This window comes from Triturus cristatus, chromosome 10, assembly GCF_964204655.1.
Source record: "Triturus cristatus chromosome 10, aTriCri1.1, whole genome shotgun sequence".
In the NCBI taxonomy this organism is placed as follows: domain Eukaryota; kingdom Metazoa; phylum Chordata; class Amphibia; order Caudata; family Salamandridae; genus Triturus; species Triturus cristatus.
The window spans coordinates 141,062,705-141,080,131 of NC_140593.1; the positions used below are offsets into that span (position 1 = coordinate 141,062,705).

The 17,427-nt window shown below is 44.8% G+C and overlaps 1 protein-coding gene across 3 annotated transcripts in view; it reads left to right on the top strand.

The window, feature by feature from the left end:
* Positions 1 to 17,427, top strand: part of NEK11 (NIMA related kinase 11) — an 835,513-nt gene that overhangs the window by 264,107 nt on the left and 553,979 nt on the right. For all 3 annotated transcript variants that reach the window (XM_085630659.1, XM_085630661.1, XM_085630660.1), the window contains exon 4: positions 5,423 to 5,541. In XM_085630659.1, the coding sequence (XP_085486785.1) occupies positions 5,423 to 5,541 (119 nt within the window). The remainder of the gene's footprint in view (positions 1 to 5,422; positions 5,542 to 17,427) is intronic.

Here is a 17,427-nt window from a genome sequence, read left to right on the forward strand (position 1 = left end):
ATGGACAGTTAGAAGGAGGAGCCACATGATGCCCGGATGGACTAATGAATCTAGAGCTGACCCAGGACTAGATGGTCTCTCCAGGGCCTGTGGTGTTGCCCCTTTATACCTTCTGAGGAACAGTTGGGGAAAGACCTGGACTTCTGTGCCCCACTAGGAGGAGAGGTGCACCAGGAGCCAGGCAAAGAAGAAAGATGATGCAGGGAGCCAGTGAAACCTGCTCCCTGCAGAATGCCCCTCTCCCAGAGATCAGGAGGTCTAGAGCTCGCCACCAGTTGTAAAATGATCCCAACATCATTGAAATAGGCCCATGGGCCTGAGTTATGCAGCGTTGAGGGATTTGATGTTTGACCTCCGATTGACGAATGCTGCGACTCTTCATTTAAATTATTTGTGGGGGACCTGGTGTGCATGGCCCCCTCCCCTGTATCAAGGATGTCCTTGGGGGCTCCCATCCCCCTGGAGGCCATGCACCAACAACAGGTCCCGGAACCCCATCCTTGGGACCCAGAACAAAGGCCAAACCACACATGGCCGCTCCTGCAGAAAACGAGAGACTGCTCCTGCTGGGAAGCAGCATAGAAAAGGCCAGCTACCGTGCGCCACACCAAAGGTGTGTGCACAAGCAGGACAGCCTGGAGTGGGCTCCCGGTGCTGGCCCCCTCCGTACTTGCCTGCATCTGAGTGCACAGTGGACTCGGGCACAGAGAATTGAAAGACACACCAATGAAAAACAAAAAGAAAACCTGCTTGGCAAAGTACCACAGCGGGAAAACCCGCTGTTATAATAATTTCTGCTTTGGGTCTGGGGTGCCCCATAATGCCTTGCAAGAGCGTGTTTTCTGTAATTCTTACTCCTGTGGTACACAAGAAGAGGCAGGGGCAACACCAATGTTATTTTTCACTGTAGTGGGGGCTGCACGGATTGTCCCACCCCCCCTTTAAAAGTGATTTTGAAAATTACCCATAAGTCTCCTTGGCCATTGAATTCATGACCAAGGAGAGTTTTCCATCACTTTTACAGCTTACCAAAGCTGGCACTTTTGCTCTCTGTCTTAGGAGGGATCTCTAGTGGTTGGTCCTATGTCTGCGTTCCATGCTGCCTAAGTGTGTAAAAGAAAGACTCAGTATTCAAAGTATTTTACTGATAGTGCTTTTTGATAAATATTACAATGCTTTTATTACCAAGGATTATGTTCACATATGGTTATTGAGTCTATTAACATGATGGTGATTTTAACCCGTGGTTATGGTTCTTACAATGTGATGGCCCGTTGATGAAGCCAATAGGTTTGCCTTCTAAGTGTGGTTACTCCTTGACAAAGCCAATAGGATTACCTTAAATATTGATGTGGTGACCCCTTGACAAAGCCAACAGGCATGCTTTATTTACCTTGATACCACTTATATTATGATGTTCAATCAAGCTGCACCCCCCCAGCACCTTGAGACCCTCACGGGTGAGTAACGCGCTTTATAAACCCCTGATTGATTGAATCATTCAATCAGTACTTGTAAAGCTTATCACCTGTGAGGGTATCCAGGTGCTGGGTTGCTAGGCTTAGTCAAAAAGCCAGGTCTTGAGTCGCTTCCTGAAGTCCAGAAGCGGGTGCGATGTTCAGAGGTGGAGAGGGAGGGCATTGCAGAACTTGGCGGCGAGGTGGGAGAATGAGCTGCCTCCGCTGTGGCTATGGCGGATGCAGGGTGTCTGTGCGAGGGAGACGGAGCGAAGGTTTCTGGATGGTTGGTGGAAGTTCAGGCAGTGGTTCATGTATTCAGGTCCTTGGTGGTGGAGGGTTTTGTAGGCGTGTGTTATCTTATGTTCTATGGTATAGCTGGGGGGGGGGGGTCTTGTGATTTTGGTGTTCCTGTAATTTCAGAATGTCACCAAAGCTATTTCCATCTGCTTGATGTATATATTTGTAAGTTAATGCACAATATTTAATAGTGTGTGTGAAATAAATGTACTTTTCCTTTTTCAAAGAGAAAGCAATGACTGGACAATCAGTTATTGAGCCTAGTTATTGCAGTCAGTGAACGAAGCTTTCGAGTCCACACCACCTCCCCTGAGTAGACCTTGGTTTGCTCTGCTTCGCTACCCTGAAAGAGTCAAATGCTAAAATGGGGTGCTTGGTGTCCAGTAAGAAGACAATTGTGGATCTATTACTTGTGCAGGGTTCACCTCTTGGATAACTAATAACCCAATTTCATACACTTACATTTCTCACTTCCCGTCATAGCTCACTTGCTGGACAAGGACCATTTACAGCTAGCCTCTAAGGGGAAGACATGACCACAGCACAAGACGAATGTAGCGGACGCAGATGAATTAGCACAAGAGCAGGGCGGCATGTCTGGAAGGAGCTGCAATTTAAGTGAGCATTCAGGAAAATGCTCTCTGTATGACATCATCCATGTTTGGATGACACAGGACCTTTGCCACAGGTCTCCTGCCAGGACCAATTTCCAGGGAGCCTGGACCCACCCAGAGGCTCATTGTTTTTTTTTTGTTTTTGTTGCATATTTATATAGCGCAAACTCGACCCGAAGGTATTGGAGCGCTTTACATAGCACCGTATTTACATTACACATTCAGGCACGGGGAGATTAAGTGATTTGCCCAGAATCACAGGATGTGGACGCGACCTCGAGGCTCGAACTCTGGTTTCCAGCACCAAAGTCGGCAGCGTAGCCGACGGACCACATCCTCTCCCAATTGTTACTTGGAGGACAGCAGAAAAACCAATGGAAATCCAATGATGGAAAGATAATTGGAAGGGTGGAGAAAAGGGAATATAAGGGAGCAAAGCTGTCAATATGAGGTATATTTTTAGTTTTATTAGCTGTTAATACCATCTCCAGGGGAATAGCCTCGATGGAGAGACTTTTCCTAACAATCATGAATGACCTTTAAAAATCTACCTTCCACAATATTCAGAACACAAATTATGTATGTGATATACATTCAATGACTTATAAAATGGTGGGAGAATCTTTGCTATACATATTTTATGCACATGGCTCAAGTGCTTTTTGACAAAGTGTTAAAAACAGAACAAAGATCTGAGGATTGGGAAATGCTTTTTGCACTGAAACTTTGTTTGTGAAGATTGAAGTTCGTATTGTCTTTATGAGAGTGTATCTACTTCAGCCTTAACCCGCTTAGCTATTATTTAAATTTGGAATTACTTCAATTCTCATGATCTTGGACTTCTTTCTGCTGAACCTGAAATAATGTTAGTCAGCAAATGACTGAAGGTCAGACAATCTTAATTGGAACCCAACAGGGGTTAAATCCAAGATCAAGACGTCATCTGCATAGAGAGGTACCTTTAAAGATTTTTCTCCTATAATTGGTGGGAATTTATGTACATGATATAATTTATCAAGTAAGCAGTAAATATATAAAGAAAATAAAAAAATAGTAAAGGTGCAAATAGATATCCTTGTTTTAAACTATTAGGCAGGGGTATTTTTTTTATTCCTCGATATGCTCGTATGAGTACTCTGATCCAGGCATTTGTTTGTAAAGCCACTCACTCTCTAAACAGCATCCCTGGAATTTGAAAGACAGACAGTTTTCACCATAATATTTCCCAATCGACCTTGTCGAAGGCTTTGGATAAATCTAAGTGCAGCGGATACTGGCTGACCCTTCCTTTCCACATATTTCTCCAAAATTAATCGTACCATTGAAATACTATTGAAGCCAGCATTATTCTGGTGAAAACTTACTTGTTTGAACTACATTTTCCACGACTATTCTCCCAAGCTTGAAAATGCCCCGCAACAGATGCTGCAAATAATGTACCAATGGCGTAGAGCAATGCGATCTGTCTCCATTGCTGAGGGTGAAGATGAACAAGCAGAAAATGAAGGGGCAAGAAAAGTCCCCCAGAGTTGAGCACTCTGCTTTAAAATGGTGACTGGCTGGCGGACCATTTGGCCCTTGAGCAACAACTCATGCATCTTTAACACATTTTGCTGTAGCTTGAGGGATAGGAGGCTGCGTTGGGGTAGCAAGTATTGCCTTTGCTACCCTTTCGGGAGGAGGCAGTACTCCTGTAGAGGAGTAAAGTGAGAGCGCATGATCTATCCACTCAGATTCAGGCATCTACGCGGCCACTCTTTCATCCAATGGCATTAGGATTGAGTCCCCTGCATTGCGTGTTGAGATTGCAGCGGTCATCATAAGTTAAAGTTGAGTTGCATATGTTTCCTTAGCATCATTTTGCACAGTTCTGAAATGGCATCTAAAGATCTTGATCTTCTGAGCCCTGTCTAAGTTGAATTCTAAAAATTTGCTACAAATTGTTTTTTTATATCCCTCTTACAAGAATATTTCCAATCGGTGATGTGTTTGAATTTAATGTTTAAATAATGTTTCCATTTCTCAAGTTCTGTGGTCAGCCCGTCCCCCACTAAAGGGCAGAGGATATGTCTCATTTTTGGGAGACACCAATGCCAATCTATGGAGCAACCCCGTTTTGCTCTGAACCTGGATTGTATGACAAGGAAAACAATGGTCCTTATGGACTTATTCATATCACATTCAACTCAGTTGAATGTCCACAACTCCGCGCAATGGATGAGAAACCACAGACCAGAATGTAATAAATCACCAAAATCTTCATAGCATAATCCAGTCACAAATGAAGTGCCCTATGAAGAAAAAATAGAGCAGTCCACGTGAGTTGTGACAAAAGATTGACACAACTCAGGGTACCAAACCTTCTATCAGTGCTCGTTATATAATGTATATGGACAGTAGTCTAAGTTCACTAATATTGTTGACGTTTCGACCCCAAAATAATTATTTAAGCAAGTTCTTCATCTGGACAAATTCGGATGAACTCTTGTTTTCAACTGAAATATATGCTGCTAAAACAGAAGTTCGTTGGAGATGGTGAAAATGTATTTCTAACTAAAAGGAATTCGTTTTCAGGGTGGGCACCTGCTTAGATGCTTGCATGTGTTCACCACCAATGCAGGTGCCACCGTCCTGGATTGTCGTAAACCCACCCCAGTGAACAGGTTTACTCAAAAGTAACATAGGACCATTATTGTACTTCATAACAAGTCACTTTATGAACACAATTTCAAGTTTTGTAAGACACAAGATTCAATGTTCATTTACAAAATGCTGATATTCGTACTGATAATTTTCACATTAGTGTGGATATATGTTATGTTAGGTTATTATTATTTCTAGAGCGCAAACTAACCAGTGGCTTCTTGGCGCTATTAGAGGGAGAGCGGTATTTGTGAATCATGTTTTTTTGTGTTTTATTATTGTCTACATGGCTGTTCTCTATCTCGGTGCATGCGATGCATGTACCATTACATAAGTATTCACATACATGTTCGATTCTGCATCTGCAAACATGCCATGTAACTAAACACATTAATATTCTTTTTCCAGGGTGGAGACCTTGACTGCAAAATCCGAGAATACAAGAAAGCGGGGCAGAGATTCAGTGAAGGGCAGATAGTGGAGTGGTTTGTGCAACTGCTGCTTGGAGTCCACTACATGCATGAAAGGTACAGTCATTTAATGGCTTCCATGGACATGGGGTGTACAGTCGGGACCTCTAGGCCCACGTATTTAGAAATAATGGACGCAGCCACAGTAGTATGGCTACTAGTAACTGGCCACCAGCACGTGCACTTGAGCCATTTTATTGGCAGGGTCACCTGACTGGTGATGCCTGTGCCGGATGGGTGTGGGGTGGGTGTAAAGACAGCCCTCAAAGGAGTGGCTGTTTAACAGGTACATGCTGAACACTAGAGCGTGTACAGTAGAACACTACAATGGGGCTACAGCAGTGTTTTCAATCTCAAGTACAGCCAGGGACACTTGTAAGTCCATGCAGGTGACTTCCGAAAATAAACATGATGTGATTTTGAATTTCAAGGGTAATTCCATAACTAACGTGTAAGACTCAAAAATTGATGGTGAGTGTGACATAGCACAGTGCTTTGATTGGAGCAGTGTGCAAAAAATTGTTTGTATATCCGACATAGATTATTCTGACCTCATTTATTTTTACTCTCTTCTCTGAATTGCAATGACTTGCATTGATTGGACTAGTCCTGTGATTTGGTCTCCACTGTATTACATCTTTCAAAATCAGGTGGACGTTTACCCCATGTCATTTCTTATACCTATTCCTTTCGGATAATCTATAATCAAAGTGGTAAAACTGATCAATCAATTCAGAAAAATGATTAAACTTTGTAAGCTAGAGCGTCTTTTAACTCCTCCCCAGGATCCTCATAAAAACACTATTGACTGGTGAGAATCTGGCAAATCACAGAGTCATTTAAGCCACACATCATCAGAGATCTCACCCCTGTCCTATTCAGAGACCCCCGTCATGTCAGCGGGGAAATCTTCGCTAAACAGTCATCTGTCAGTGCCACTAAACACTATGGACCAGATTTATAAAAGTCTCACGCAACGCTGTGCAGCTGCCAAAAATGATGCGCTCCGTTTTGTGACAGGGAGGGAGCAGGACAGGGCCATATCTACAGAGATTTGCTACTCTCCTCCCCAGAATTTTGCTGCCAAGATCCACGCACACACCTTTGCACCATAGTGCAAGGGTGTGTGCGTGAATCTAGCATAGAATTTGTACTGGAAGGGTTACCTACCAGTACAAAATACTATGCCTAGACCAGTTTGAATTATTTTCCTACCCTGTATGCGTGCTATGCAGTGCTGCACACACGGAAAGTCAGAAAAGGAGAAAAATGGAAACATCCCTTATGATTTGCCATTTACTTTGTAATTTCTGTGCAGCAAATGTTTAAATTATTGTACCTTGTAACTCGCTATGTTGTTCCTTATGTAATGTGCTCTGATACCTCCGGGTCTAGCCAGCGCTATATAAAACTCAAATAAATAAATAAATAAATACAATTTCTCCTTTTAACGTCTCCTTTCAAATGGCCCTAATTTTTGGTGAAAAAAAACTGTCTACTATTGTTAATAGATTGGGTTTTGCATCTAAACATATGTGTGGTTGCATGTACCACCCATGTAACGCCCTTTTGACACTAAGTAATGGAAAGCAGCGCTTCACGCTACTTTGTGTTACTTTTAGGCTACTTTCCAGTGCAAAACAAGTTTTGCATTGGTAAGTAAATAGCACAAAATCATTTTGTGCTGGTTTTTTGTCACTTTTGTGACACAAACCCAGAGCAAAATGTTTGTAAATCTACCCCTACATGTTTAAAATGGGAATGATAGAACACGACGTACTTTTTCCTTAAAACCTGGATCCACAGTCCAAAATGTGCTTGAATGCATTCTAAAAAAAATCAAGATTATGATTAGGAGTCTTTTTCTATAAGAGCTTTGGCCCGGTTATCATATCGGCCGGTTGGACTGCCGTCTGCTGTTGTGCCCAAAAAGCAGTCTGCGGTCTGACCGCCCAATTATGATATGACCACTGTGGTGGTTGTCAGAAAATGCTCATTCACACTGCAGCTTGTGCTGCGGCCGCAGCACAAGCTGCAGTGTCAATGAGCTCTTTATGCACATCCATGCACAGTGCATGGATGTGCGTGGGGGCACTACATGTGCCCCAAGGGCCCCCTTGCAGTGACCCACGAGGGACGGGGGCCAGATTGGGGCCCCCAAAGTCCCATTCTGACAGCCTTTTAATAGCGGTCGCACTGCCAAGAAAAGGCTGTTTCAAAGGGACATCGCGTAACCCGACGGCAGTGCCTGCCTCGGCACCGCCTCTTGTCTTGAGTACAATTTTGACCGCCGCCTCGTCGGGATCAGATGATCCTGTCAGAGGCGGCGGTCTTCTCCCCAACCGCTGTGGTCCAACCACCTGCATTGCAATGTGGTGTTCAGCCGATGGCCTGTGTGTCGGTGGACCACCACTGACAGCCTGTCGGTGGTAGTCTGTCAGACATCGTAATCAGGCCCTTTATGTCGACAAGTACCTTCTCCAGAAAAATAAGACAGAAATAATCCTGCATTTGATTCCAACACTGAAAACATACTGGGCCAGATTCACAAAGGACTTCTGCACTCGTGACAGAGGCTCCACAGTCGTAGGGGAGTCTCCACACTCGGGGCAGACTCAACCACAGTGAGAAGTCTCATTGCGGAGATTCCGTCCGAGTGCGGAGACTCCCCTGCAACTGCGCGCCTCCGCTCTGAGCGCAGGGGCCATTTGTGAATCAGGCCCAAAAAGTGTAGACCACACAGGTTGAAAGAAATGCGTCTTTCGTGGATTTCCAGTAAATCTGTCATAAGCAGCCACAGGTGTTTAGGCAGCAACTCACGCATCAAGATCAGCTGGGATGGGACCTGGTGTCGGGTGCCACTGATAATAATTCAGAACCTATTGTGCCCTTTGTTGATTTATCACCGATCCAAGTAGAGGATGGACTTGCTACACGGTGCTCCTCGTGATAGCGACCAAGGAACCTGATAGATCAAGATTAGCCTAGTCAATTAGGCCGGTCCACCTAGTGCTGGTGAAGGAAGGCTAACATGCCCGGGCAAAGGCATCAGACCTGGCCTCCTGCATGGCCATTGGTAACAAGACGCCTCTAGTAGTTTACCTGGAGGCCCTCTAGTCTACCTGTGTGTCTGCTAGGGCTCTAGCTGATGCCCCCCAGGGATGGGGTTGAACCTGGTGAAAGATGGCTCACCTTCAGTCTTGAGCTTCGTGGCTGGCCAATTACCTCGAAAAAAGCTTTTCAGAGTCCCATTCTAAGGAGTTTTCCCTTTCAGCTTGTATGTCCAAAGCTGCTTTAGTTCAAAACAACCAACTCTTACTTTTGTTCAGAAAACACACAGTTCTTGCCTTAATGAAGACACAACGGACCTTCAAGCCTGTGCTTTTGTCAGAAAATAGTTGTCAGATTTTCTCCAAGCAAACCGTCCATTTAACCAAACAAACAAATAGTTTTTTAAATCAATAATCAATTTATTGACAAAGTCTTTCAAACTATAAGATACAAAAACATTATTCAGACAATGAAAACAGGTACAGTTCAGGATTCAAATAAAACATAACCCCACTACAGTATAGAATTCAGTGAACATTAAAAAACAAACCAATGAAACTGCAACAGCAAAACAGAGTAGATTCAGCAATAAATCAATACCAGACCTATGAGTCAATCTTCCAGACTCAGTAAAAGCAGTCATGAACAGCAATGATGCTGCAGTAAAAATAAAGTACAGTTAAAATATGGGGACAACTACATTTCATATTTAACTGCCAAATGCAATGGCCACCATGTGCACAAGTACGAGGATGCATATTAAAGTCACTTCTAAGAGGGTTTATACCAAATCTTAGTTTAAAAATCGAATGGGGCATATTTACAAGGGCAATGCGCCACAGGAACGCCACTTGTAATGACGTTCCTGTGGCGCAATGCCCTGCTCCATATTTACAAGATGGCATTACGCCACTTAATGTGGCTTAACGCCACCTTGTCAATATGCCTCTTACCGCAGCAGTCCTCTGCGGCAAAGGGGCGGGTAATAGGTGTTGCTGTGGGTGTCCCCCGCAACATCCAATGTTTTGTGAAGCTGCTCCCTATTTACAAGGGTGCCATAAACATGGGGCAGCGCCAAAAATAAGACCAGGGAAAACCTGGCCTTGAACAGGCGTTTTTGCTGTCTCTACATAGAAACAGCAAATCGCCATTAGTGATTGTTCATGTGCAGAAAGTGTGCCTTCCTGCACATAAACACTCATTAAAAAATGAGATTTTGCAACATATATATGCGCTGCATTCTGTAGCACACAAAGAAATTACAAATCGCCATTAGTGATTATGCGCAGGAAGGGACACCTTCCTGAACATAAACAATCATTCCCTGCCACGCTGGCACCCTTGCGCTAGGGTGCAAGGGGGCCTGCTTTGGTGCTCGACAGCTAAATATACAGCCAATGCTAGGGGAAACGCAGGGGTAGGCCGCATTTTTGTAAATACGGCGCATCCCTGCGTTTTGAAACTATCAGAGCGCAGTGTTAGCAATTTTGGCTTAACGCGGTGTTCCAACAGTTTCTCGTAAATATCCCCCAATATCACCTATGGTGGAGGGACGCTGTTCCATTCATGCAGAAAATTCCCTAAACCCCCAAAAATCAAGTATCAGAGAAATAAAAGGTTTATTTACCCTATGTTCCTGATCTGCTCCTTGTGAGATTACTGTTTCAAACTCCCAAAGAATTGCGAGCGGAGGAAACAGATTCCACACCACTATATTACCGCACTCAGTCGAGATCCGCCACAGAATATCCCTAGCCCAATCCCTTTCACGTCTTAATGCCTCTTGCCAGTACCGAGTTGAGATTTTTGAGCATTGCTGGTGGACCAGGAGTAGGCCTGGGCTAAAATTCCGTTCCGCTCGCGGAAATTGCGATAATTTGACATTTTCGCGTTCCGCGGAGAGCGCGAAAATGTAAAAATTTCCGCAATCCGCATTTTACCGGAAATTTTTTGCTTGTTCGCGCTGTAAAATAATACATTCTCGCGTGCACGCGATCGCCTTACCTGAATCCCCGCGTTCGCCGACAAGTTTTCCCGGTCCGGTCGCGTTCTCCACGAGATGTTGGATTGTTGGTAGCCATTTGCGCTGTCTCGCGACAGTTCGCGCCGCAGTAACGTCATTCGTCGCACGATCACGTCTTTCTTCTTGCGATCATGCACCGCAAGACAAATGAAAACAAGATGGCCGCGCCCGCGTGCAACCGCATGGGTAATTTGGTGAGCCGCGACCATGCAGAAAATACCGCGAACGGGCGGGAAACAAACTTCCGCATCTTTGCGATATTTCCGCGTTTTTGCGGAGAATTTTAACATTTTCGCGATTATTTGCAAAAGTGAATTTCACAAATTCCGCCCACCCTTAACCAGGAGGCACAACTTAGCCTACCTCGAATCACCCACATCATTGTAGAAGAAGAAAAAATTAACCTTGTCTTGACTTGGTGCCCAGCTCCATAAATGGCACGTGGGACCATTTTCCATTTAAATGCAGACAACACAGGAACAAACAACAAGTACCCTATCTAATTTTTGTGACTAATAATGCTGGAACGATGTGCGTGTTGTGAGGAAAGAATAGTGATTGGACCAACTAGCCAACTCTGCCATTTGACACATTTTGCTTGGATCCATCCCTGCAGACCTATCTCATTTTGTGCCCAAAACAATCATTTGTAGAAAATCCATCTGACACGTTGGTATTGTTGGGTGTGACATTGTTTAGTAATCTTTCATTCTGTTACATGAAGCCCACTTTGTGCCTTTGCAATCTAATGCAGTGACACTATTTTCCCTTTGCATTTATATACTGCTCATCAGGGGCTCAGCCAGACCTGTTCGTACATGAAGGCAAGGATGCATGTACCTATGTCCCTACACACTTCTGGGAAAATCTCAAATTTGCAACAACCTTACGCTGGCATCTAACTTCTCCAACCTTTATTTCTGCAGATACAAGTTTGTCACTCAAAAAACTACCAACAAAATGGGACATGTGCTATAATATCTTCAATTTCTGACTAGGAGAATGTAAAGCCACATATAGGCTCTCTGCCCAAGTGGAAGCAGTGAACTCTCTTCGTTCACCTCATAGACATACAAAAGCCTTCGGTTGAGTGGGGTCCCTAAATAGCAGCCACGATTAAACAAAGATGCTCCATTTTGCTTGCCGCAGCCGATCTATGAAAAGGTCAGCTTGTTTATTCCTATTGAAAATGGTGAAATTGACTTTACCTCCCTCATCTTCCATCACGTTGCCAAAATATTCTTATATTTTATCCTCCTTGATTGTGCTGCATCTTAGAGGATGGAATTGTATTTTTAACTTCTACTAGCTCGTTGTCTGGCTTCTGTATAACAAATTGAAGAGCCACAACAGGCCATCTCACGATAGATTCCTAAATGATGAAGAGTGACTGACTGCCATACGTGACCTTTTTTGCTAATTAGCATTGAAATATCTCCCCGCTCCTCCAGATTGCCTTGGTATTTAGATAATTACTTTTGGGTGCATGCGAATTTATGAACTATATAATTTGCACTAGATATTGGATTTCCAGTGGTGCTAAAAAATGGAGCATGAAACACATCGAAATTAAAATCTAATAAAGAGAAAATTAAGTTTGTGAGTTGAACGAAAGTTAGACGGGTTCGTTCTACTACACTCATTTTTCACTCAAGGTCTGCTAAATAAATTCCCATTTTCTCTTTGCCTCTTCGCTACTTGTGTTTAATTATGTTTTACTATTCTTTTTCTCCTGTTATTACACATAGATGAGTGTTGTTATAAAGTATGTTTTTAGTTGACCAGAGAGCGGGCAATTTACAAAAACTTGTAAACTATGAGAAACAGTGTTGCACATTGTTATTCACATGATACATGTTTACAAGTCCTCTTGTAAATACAACCCAGTTCGATTTTCAGAGCCCCCTGCTGAGCACTGGTCTGAAGCAACATACAAACACGCGGGAAAGACAACCAGTCCGTGACACGGGCCCTTCGCGTGACTTACCCAGAGGCAATGCACATTGAAAAACATGAAATGCACATTGGGTTATTTTTAAAGTTTTTATTAAATAATTATGCCATGTTCTAGTGCTGCTTGTATGGATGAGTGTTAGTGCAGAAATAAAAATAATGGTAAAAAGTAAAAATGTAAATACAAGAAAGATTAGAACATTTCAGATGGTGTGTATTATGAGAAATCATTGATGGAATCAATCTTTATTGGAACTCCTCTATTCCTAGCCTCTATCTAGTGTCTATATTAGCACCAAACTGCCTTATCAACAAGTTTCCTTGATGGCCTCCTGACACACACACCTTCCACTCACAGCCTTCTGTTGTTTCCCAGCCAGCAAAGTCAGTTTCTGCCTTGGGGTTGTCACGCTTTGCTTGAGACGACAGCAGGTAGCACCACTGCGTGACCTCCTAGTGGACTGTCTGTTTCTAGCTTGGATGCTGAAGACCCTTTCTGGGAAGATGCCTGCGCATATCATGTATGATATAGGATTTCCCAACATTACTATGAGAGAAACCTGCTTTGTGATAAGCGATGTAGGGTGTGAAAAGGAAACGTATGCATTTCTTCTGCGCATTTGCCCAAATATATTGCATTTAATAAATTGCGCTATTGAATTCATAACATATGAAGTATGGATGCACCATCAACCTATATCAGAGCATAGCATTTTATAATGGATATAAGCAATGAAATATGTGCAGAATCATGAATTTATGGAAAATCGCATAGCCGATGGCTCAAGCGTCCTTATGCACGAGTGCCCTATGCATGGTGTAATGCACGCTCCTCCGCGGATGCTGTTTTCCTGACTCTAGATCTGTGGGAATGGCTGTATGGGAGAGCATCGAGAGCACACATATCACCCTACAAAGAGTATTGACTGCAGAATATCGACTACCATTGAATCAATAAAGTAATTATATGTAGACAAGCATAGATTTACTATTCTTAACTCCACATTTATGTGCCTGCAAGGGACTTAGATGTGGAGGTAAACACAGTAAATCTCTACTTACTTGTGTATACATACCTTGAAGATATGGTGATAGTCCATATTCCAAAGTCAATATTTTTGCAAGTTGACATAAAAATTCAGTATTCTGGTAGAATACTGTGTCCACTCTACACAATGCATACAGTAGTTATGCATAGGTTCAGGAAACAATTTTGAAATCTGTGGTCATTTCTTACTGTTTTACCTTTACCTATTTTTTAAAATAAACATTTCCATCTTTGAACATATACAGTGTACTATATACACTCTGCATTACATTTTCCCACCCCATCAGCAGCAAGACCAGTCAGGTGCACTGACATTATAGTTTTTCTAGATGCAGCAGCTAAAGAGGCATTAACTGTATAGAGAGTTGGTAAAGTACCAATCTATGCACTGGCGCAAAGGGGGATAAGGAGGTACCAGATGTCACATCAAGAGGAATTTATTAGGTTGCTCCAGCTATTATGTCATAACTATCCTGACATCAGTTTCCATCAACTGCAAATTTGTCAACAATTCAACTTGCATGGCAACATATATGTTTGGCTGTTTTGCTAACACATACCAGTGAATTGCAGGTAAGCAATATATGTGAAATTGGTAGCACATAAATAGAATCTGTTGGAAATGGAAGAAAACAGGCCGCGTCTACATCTCGGTGGCACTTACGATGAACCCATATTTAAAGATATTCAGATGCAAGAGGAAATGCTCCGACATCTGATTGAGGTGATGTAAATACATCCTAAATAATTATCAAAGATACAATGGCTGCAAGTTGGTGGTAATGGTCAGTTCATGTGCTTCACCAGTATTAATGCATGCTGAAAGCATGGTCATTCCTGTGTTGTGGACTAAGAGTCTGAGCTGATATATTTGTTGGTCACTTAGGTAATTCTATTGAATTGGGCTTTTTCTTTGGCTATGTTGATGGTTTTAAGTTCATGCTCAAATCCTTCCAAGTTATGATTGTTTTCTGGATCCTGATCCGTCAAGCAGGGGCTGAGATAAAAAGGGGAGTCCCAAAACACTTTTTCCCCATGTTATGGTCATAGGGATTTTTCAATTTTTCATTTTTTGAACACGACTAACAGCCCGAACCGCTTAACAGAATTACACCAAATTTGGCAGACAGCAAGTTGTTGGTCCACAAAGCGTGCTGTTTGTAATTTGGTGTAAATCCATTTAGTAGTTTCAGAGATATTTTGGTTTAAAAAATATAGATATTTGGAGACTTGAGTCCTTGCAGTGGACTAGCGGATCCTACTAACATTTGATTGTCTGCCAACACCAGGAACACCAGGAAGTGTTGGCAGCCATCTTGGGACTTGGTTTGAAGCTGAGTATCACAAAGAATGTAAAAAAATAAAGAAAAGGGGGCAGGGTAGAAATACTCTGACCCCCCAGATATGGTAAAAGGTTAAAAAGAAATGTAATTCAATTTTGTCACAAATTCACAGGTAAACTCGCGGATCTGGGGCAAAATTGAAAAAAAGATGCGCAGGCTCCCACATGTCTTTTATAGGAAGCCCCTGGGTGGGCCAATTCTCAGGGGCAGTGTTTTATAATAATGCGGGTGGTGCTCATGCGGCACCTCCCGTGCCCTGGGGATTGCCACCTCCCTGGGGTAAACAATAATAATCTGATGTGGGGGCCCGCATGGCTCCCCGCAGACCCGGAGACCGCCACCTCCACGGGGCTATTTAATAAATGAGTGCAGGGGGCCCGTATGGCCTCCCCCGCAGCCCTGGGAAAGTCCCCTACCTAGGGATTTATGTATGAACAAAGTGGGGGGACTGCACGGACCCCCGCAGCCCCAGTGGCCGCCACCTCCCCTGGCCTTTAAATTTGAATAATGTGGGGTGCCGCGCGGACCTCCCTCAGCCCTGGGGACCACCACCTCCCCAGGGGCTTTAGTCAAAATAAATGTTGGGGCGTGTGGCCCCCCCCCACAAACACAGGGACCACCACCTCCTGGGGACTTGCACCTCCCTGTGGCAATTAACATAGAAATGCAGTGGGCCTACGCAGACCCCCTGCAGCTCCATGGGCCGCCACTTCCACGGGGCTCAAATAATATAATAGAGGGGGTCTGTTGCGGCCCCCGGGGACCACCACCTACCCAGGGCTAAAGTAAAGATTGGAGTGGGGCCGTGCCCCCCTCCTGGAGCCAAAGATGGCCCTGGGGACTACCACCCCACAGGGCCGGCTCCTGCTATATCCTTGTGTGCCCACACCCAGGACATAGCTGTTTGCTATGGTTTGGCAGGAGCTTTACCGCTCCTGCCCCGCCAAACCATAGCAAACTGTGCTTCGCTTTGAGCAAGCGAGAGCATTTTGCTCTCGCTTCCTCCAAGGAGAGCACGATTGCTTTTACACAGGGGGAACTGCATGTTAGCAGCTCCCTATGTGTAAAAGAAATGCTGGCTCCCAACAGGAGGTGGGGAGTCTGCAGGGACCGTGGGGGCCTCCAGACTCCCCCTGTGGTCCCCATCTGTGTTGAGTGGATGCCCTGGGTGGGACCAGGACACCCACATTAGAGGCTGGGCCCCTTAGGATGGGGTCCCCGGGGCCAAAATCAGCTTGGTGGGGGGGGCGCTCTGTCCCCCTCCCTTTAAGTAATAAAAAGAAAAGAAAATGCCCGGGGATGGGGTGCCTAGGGCTGAAATTGGCCCAGGAGTTTGGCCTCTCTCCTCCCTCCCCTGATTCGTAAAAAAGAAAAGAAATGACAAATCACTGTAGGCCCGCCCCCTTATACCACTACTCTGTAAATGCACCTCCTGGCGCACTACTGGTTGGGAGATGAAGTCCCTGTTACTCCAGACGGTCTTTGGGGGCCAACTATCCCTCCCGTTGCCTCCAATAAGTCCCACACAGTGGGATTGCTGAGAGGTTGTTGGAGGCCATTCCCCCTTTCTCCACCACTCTGCAAACATGCCTCCTGGCGCACTAGAAGTTGGGGAATGAAGTCCCCTAGGCTGTTGAGGGTCCTTGGGGGCCAACTACCCCTCCTGTTACCTCCAAAAAGTCAAACAGAGCGGGATTGCTGAGAGGACTTCAGAGGCCATGCCCCTTTTCTCCACCACTCAGCAAATGCACCTCCTGGCGCAGTGCTGGTTGGGGTATGAAGTCCCCTTGGCTCCAGAAGGTCCTTGAGTACCAACAAGCTCTCTTGTTTGTTACCTGCAGTAAGTTCCACACAGCAGGATTGCTGAGAGGACTTCAGAGGCCATGGACCCTTTCTCCACCACTCCTGGCACACTGCTGGTTGGGGAATGAAGTCCCCTTTTCTCCAAAGGGTCCTTGGGGGCCAACAAGCACTCCTGTTACCTCCAGTAGGTCCCACACTGCGGGATTGCTGAGAGGTCTTCGGAGGCCACGCCCCCTTTCTCCACAACTCTGCAAACGCGCGTCCTGGAGCATTGTTGGTTGGGGGATGAAGTCCCCTTGGCTGCTGAGAATCCTTGAGGGCCAACTACCCTTCCTGTTCCTCCAGAAAGTCCCACAGAGCACAATTGCTGTGAGGACTATGGAGGCCACACCCCCTTTCTCCACCACTCAGCAAATGCGCCTCCTGGCGCAGTGCTGGTTGGGGTATAAAGTTCCCTTGGCTCCAGAGGGTACTTGAGGGCCAACAAACTCTCTTGCTACCTCCAGTAAGTCCCACACAGCAGGATTGCTGAGAGGACTTCAAAGGCACAGCCCCTTTCTCCACTACCCTGCAAACGCACCTCCTGTCACACTGCTAGTTGGGGAATGAAGGCCCCTTTGCTCCAGAGGTTCCTTGGGGGCCAACAAGTCCTTCTGTTACCTTCAGTAAGTCCCATACAGCGGGATTCCTGAGAGCTGGTAGGCGGTACCGACCCATTTCTG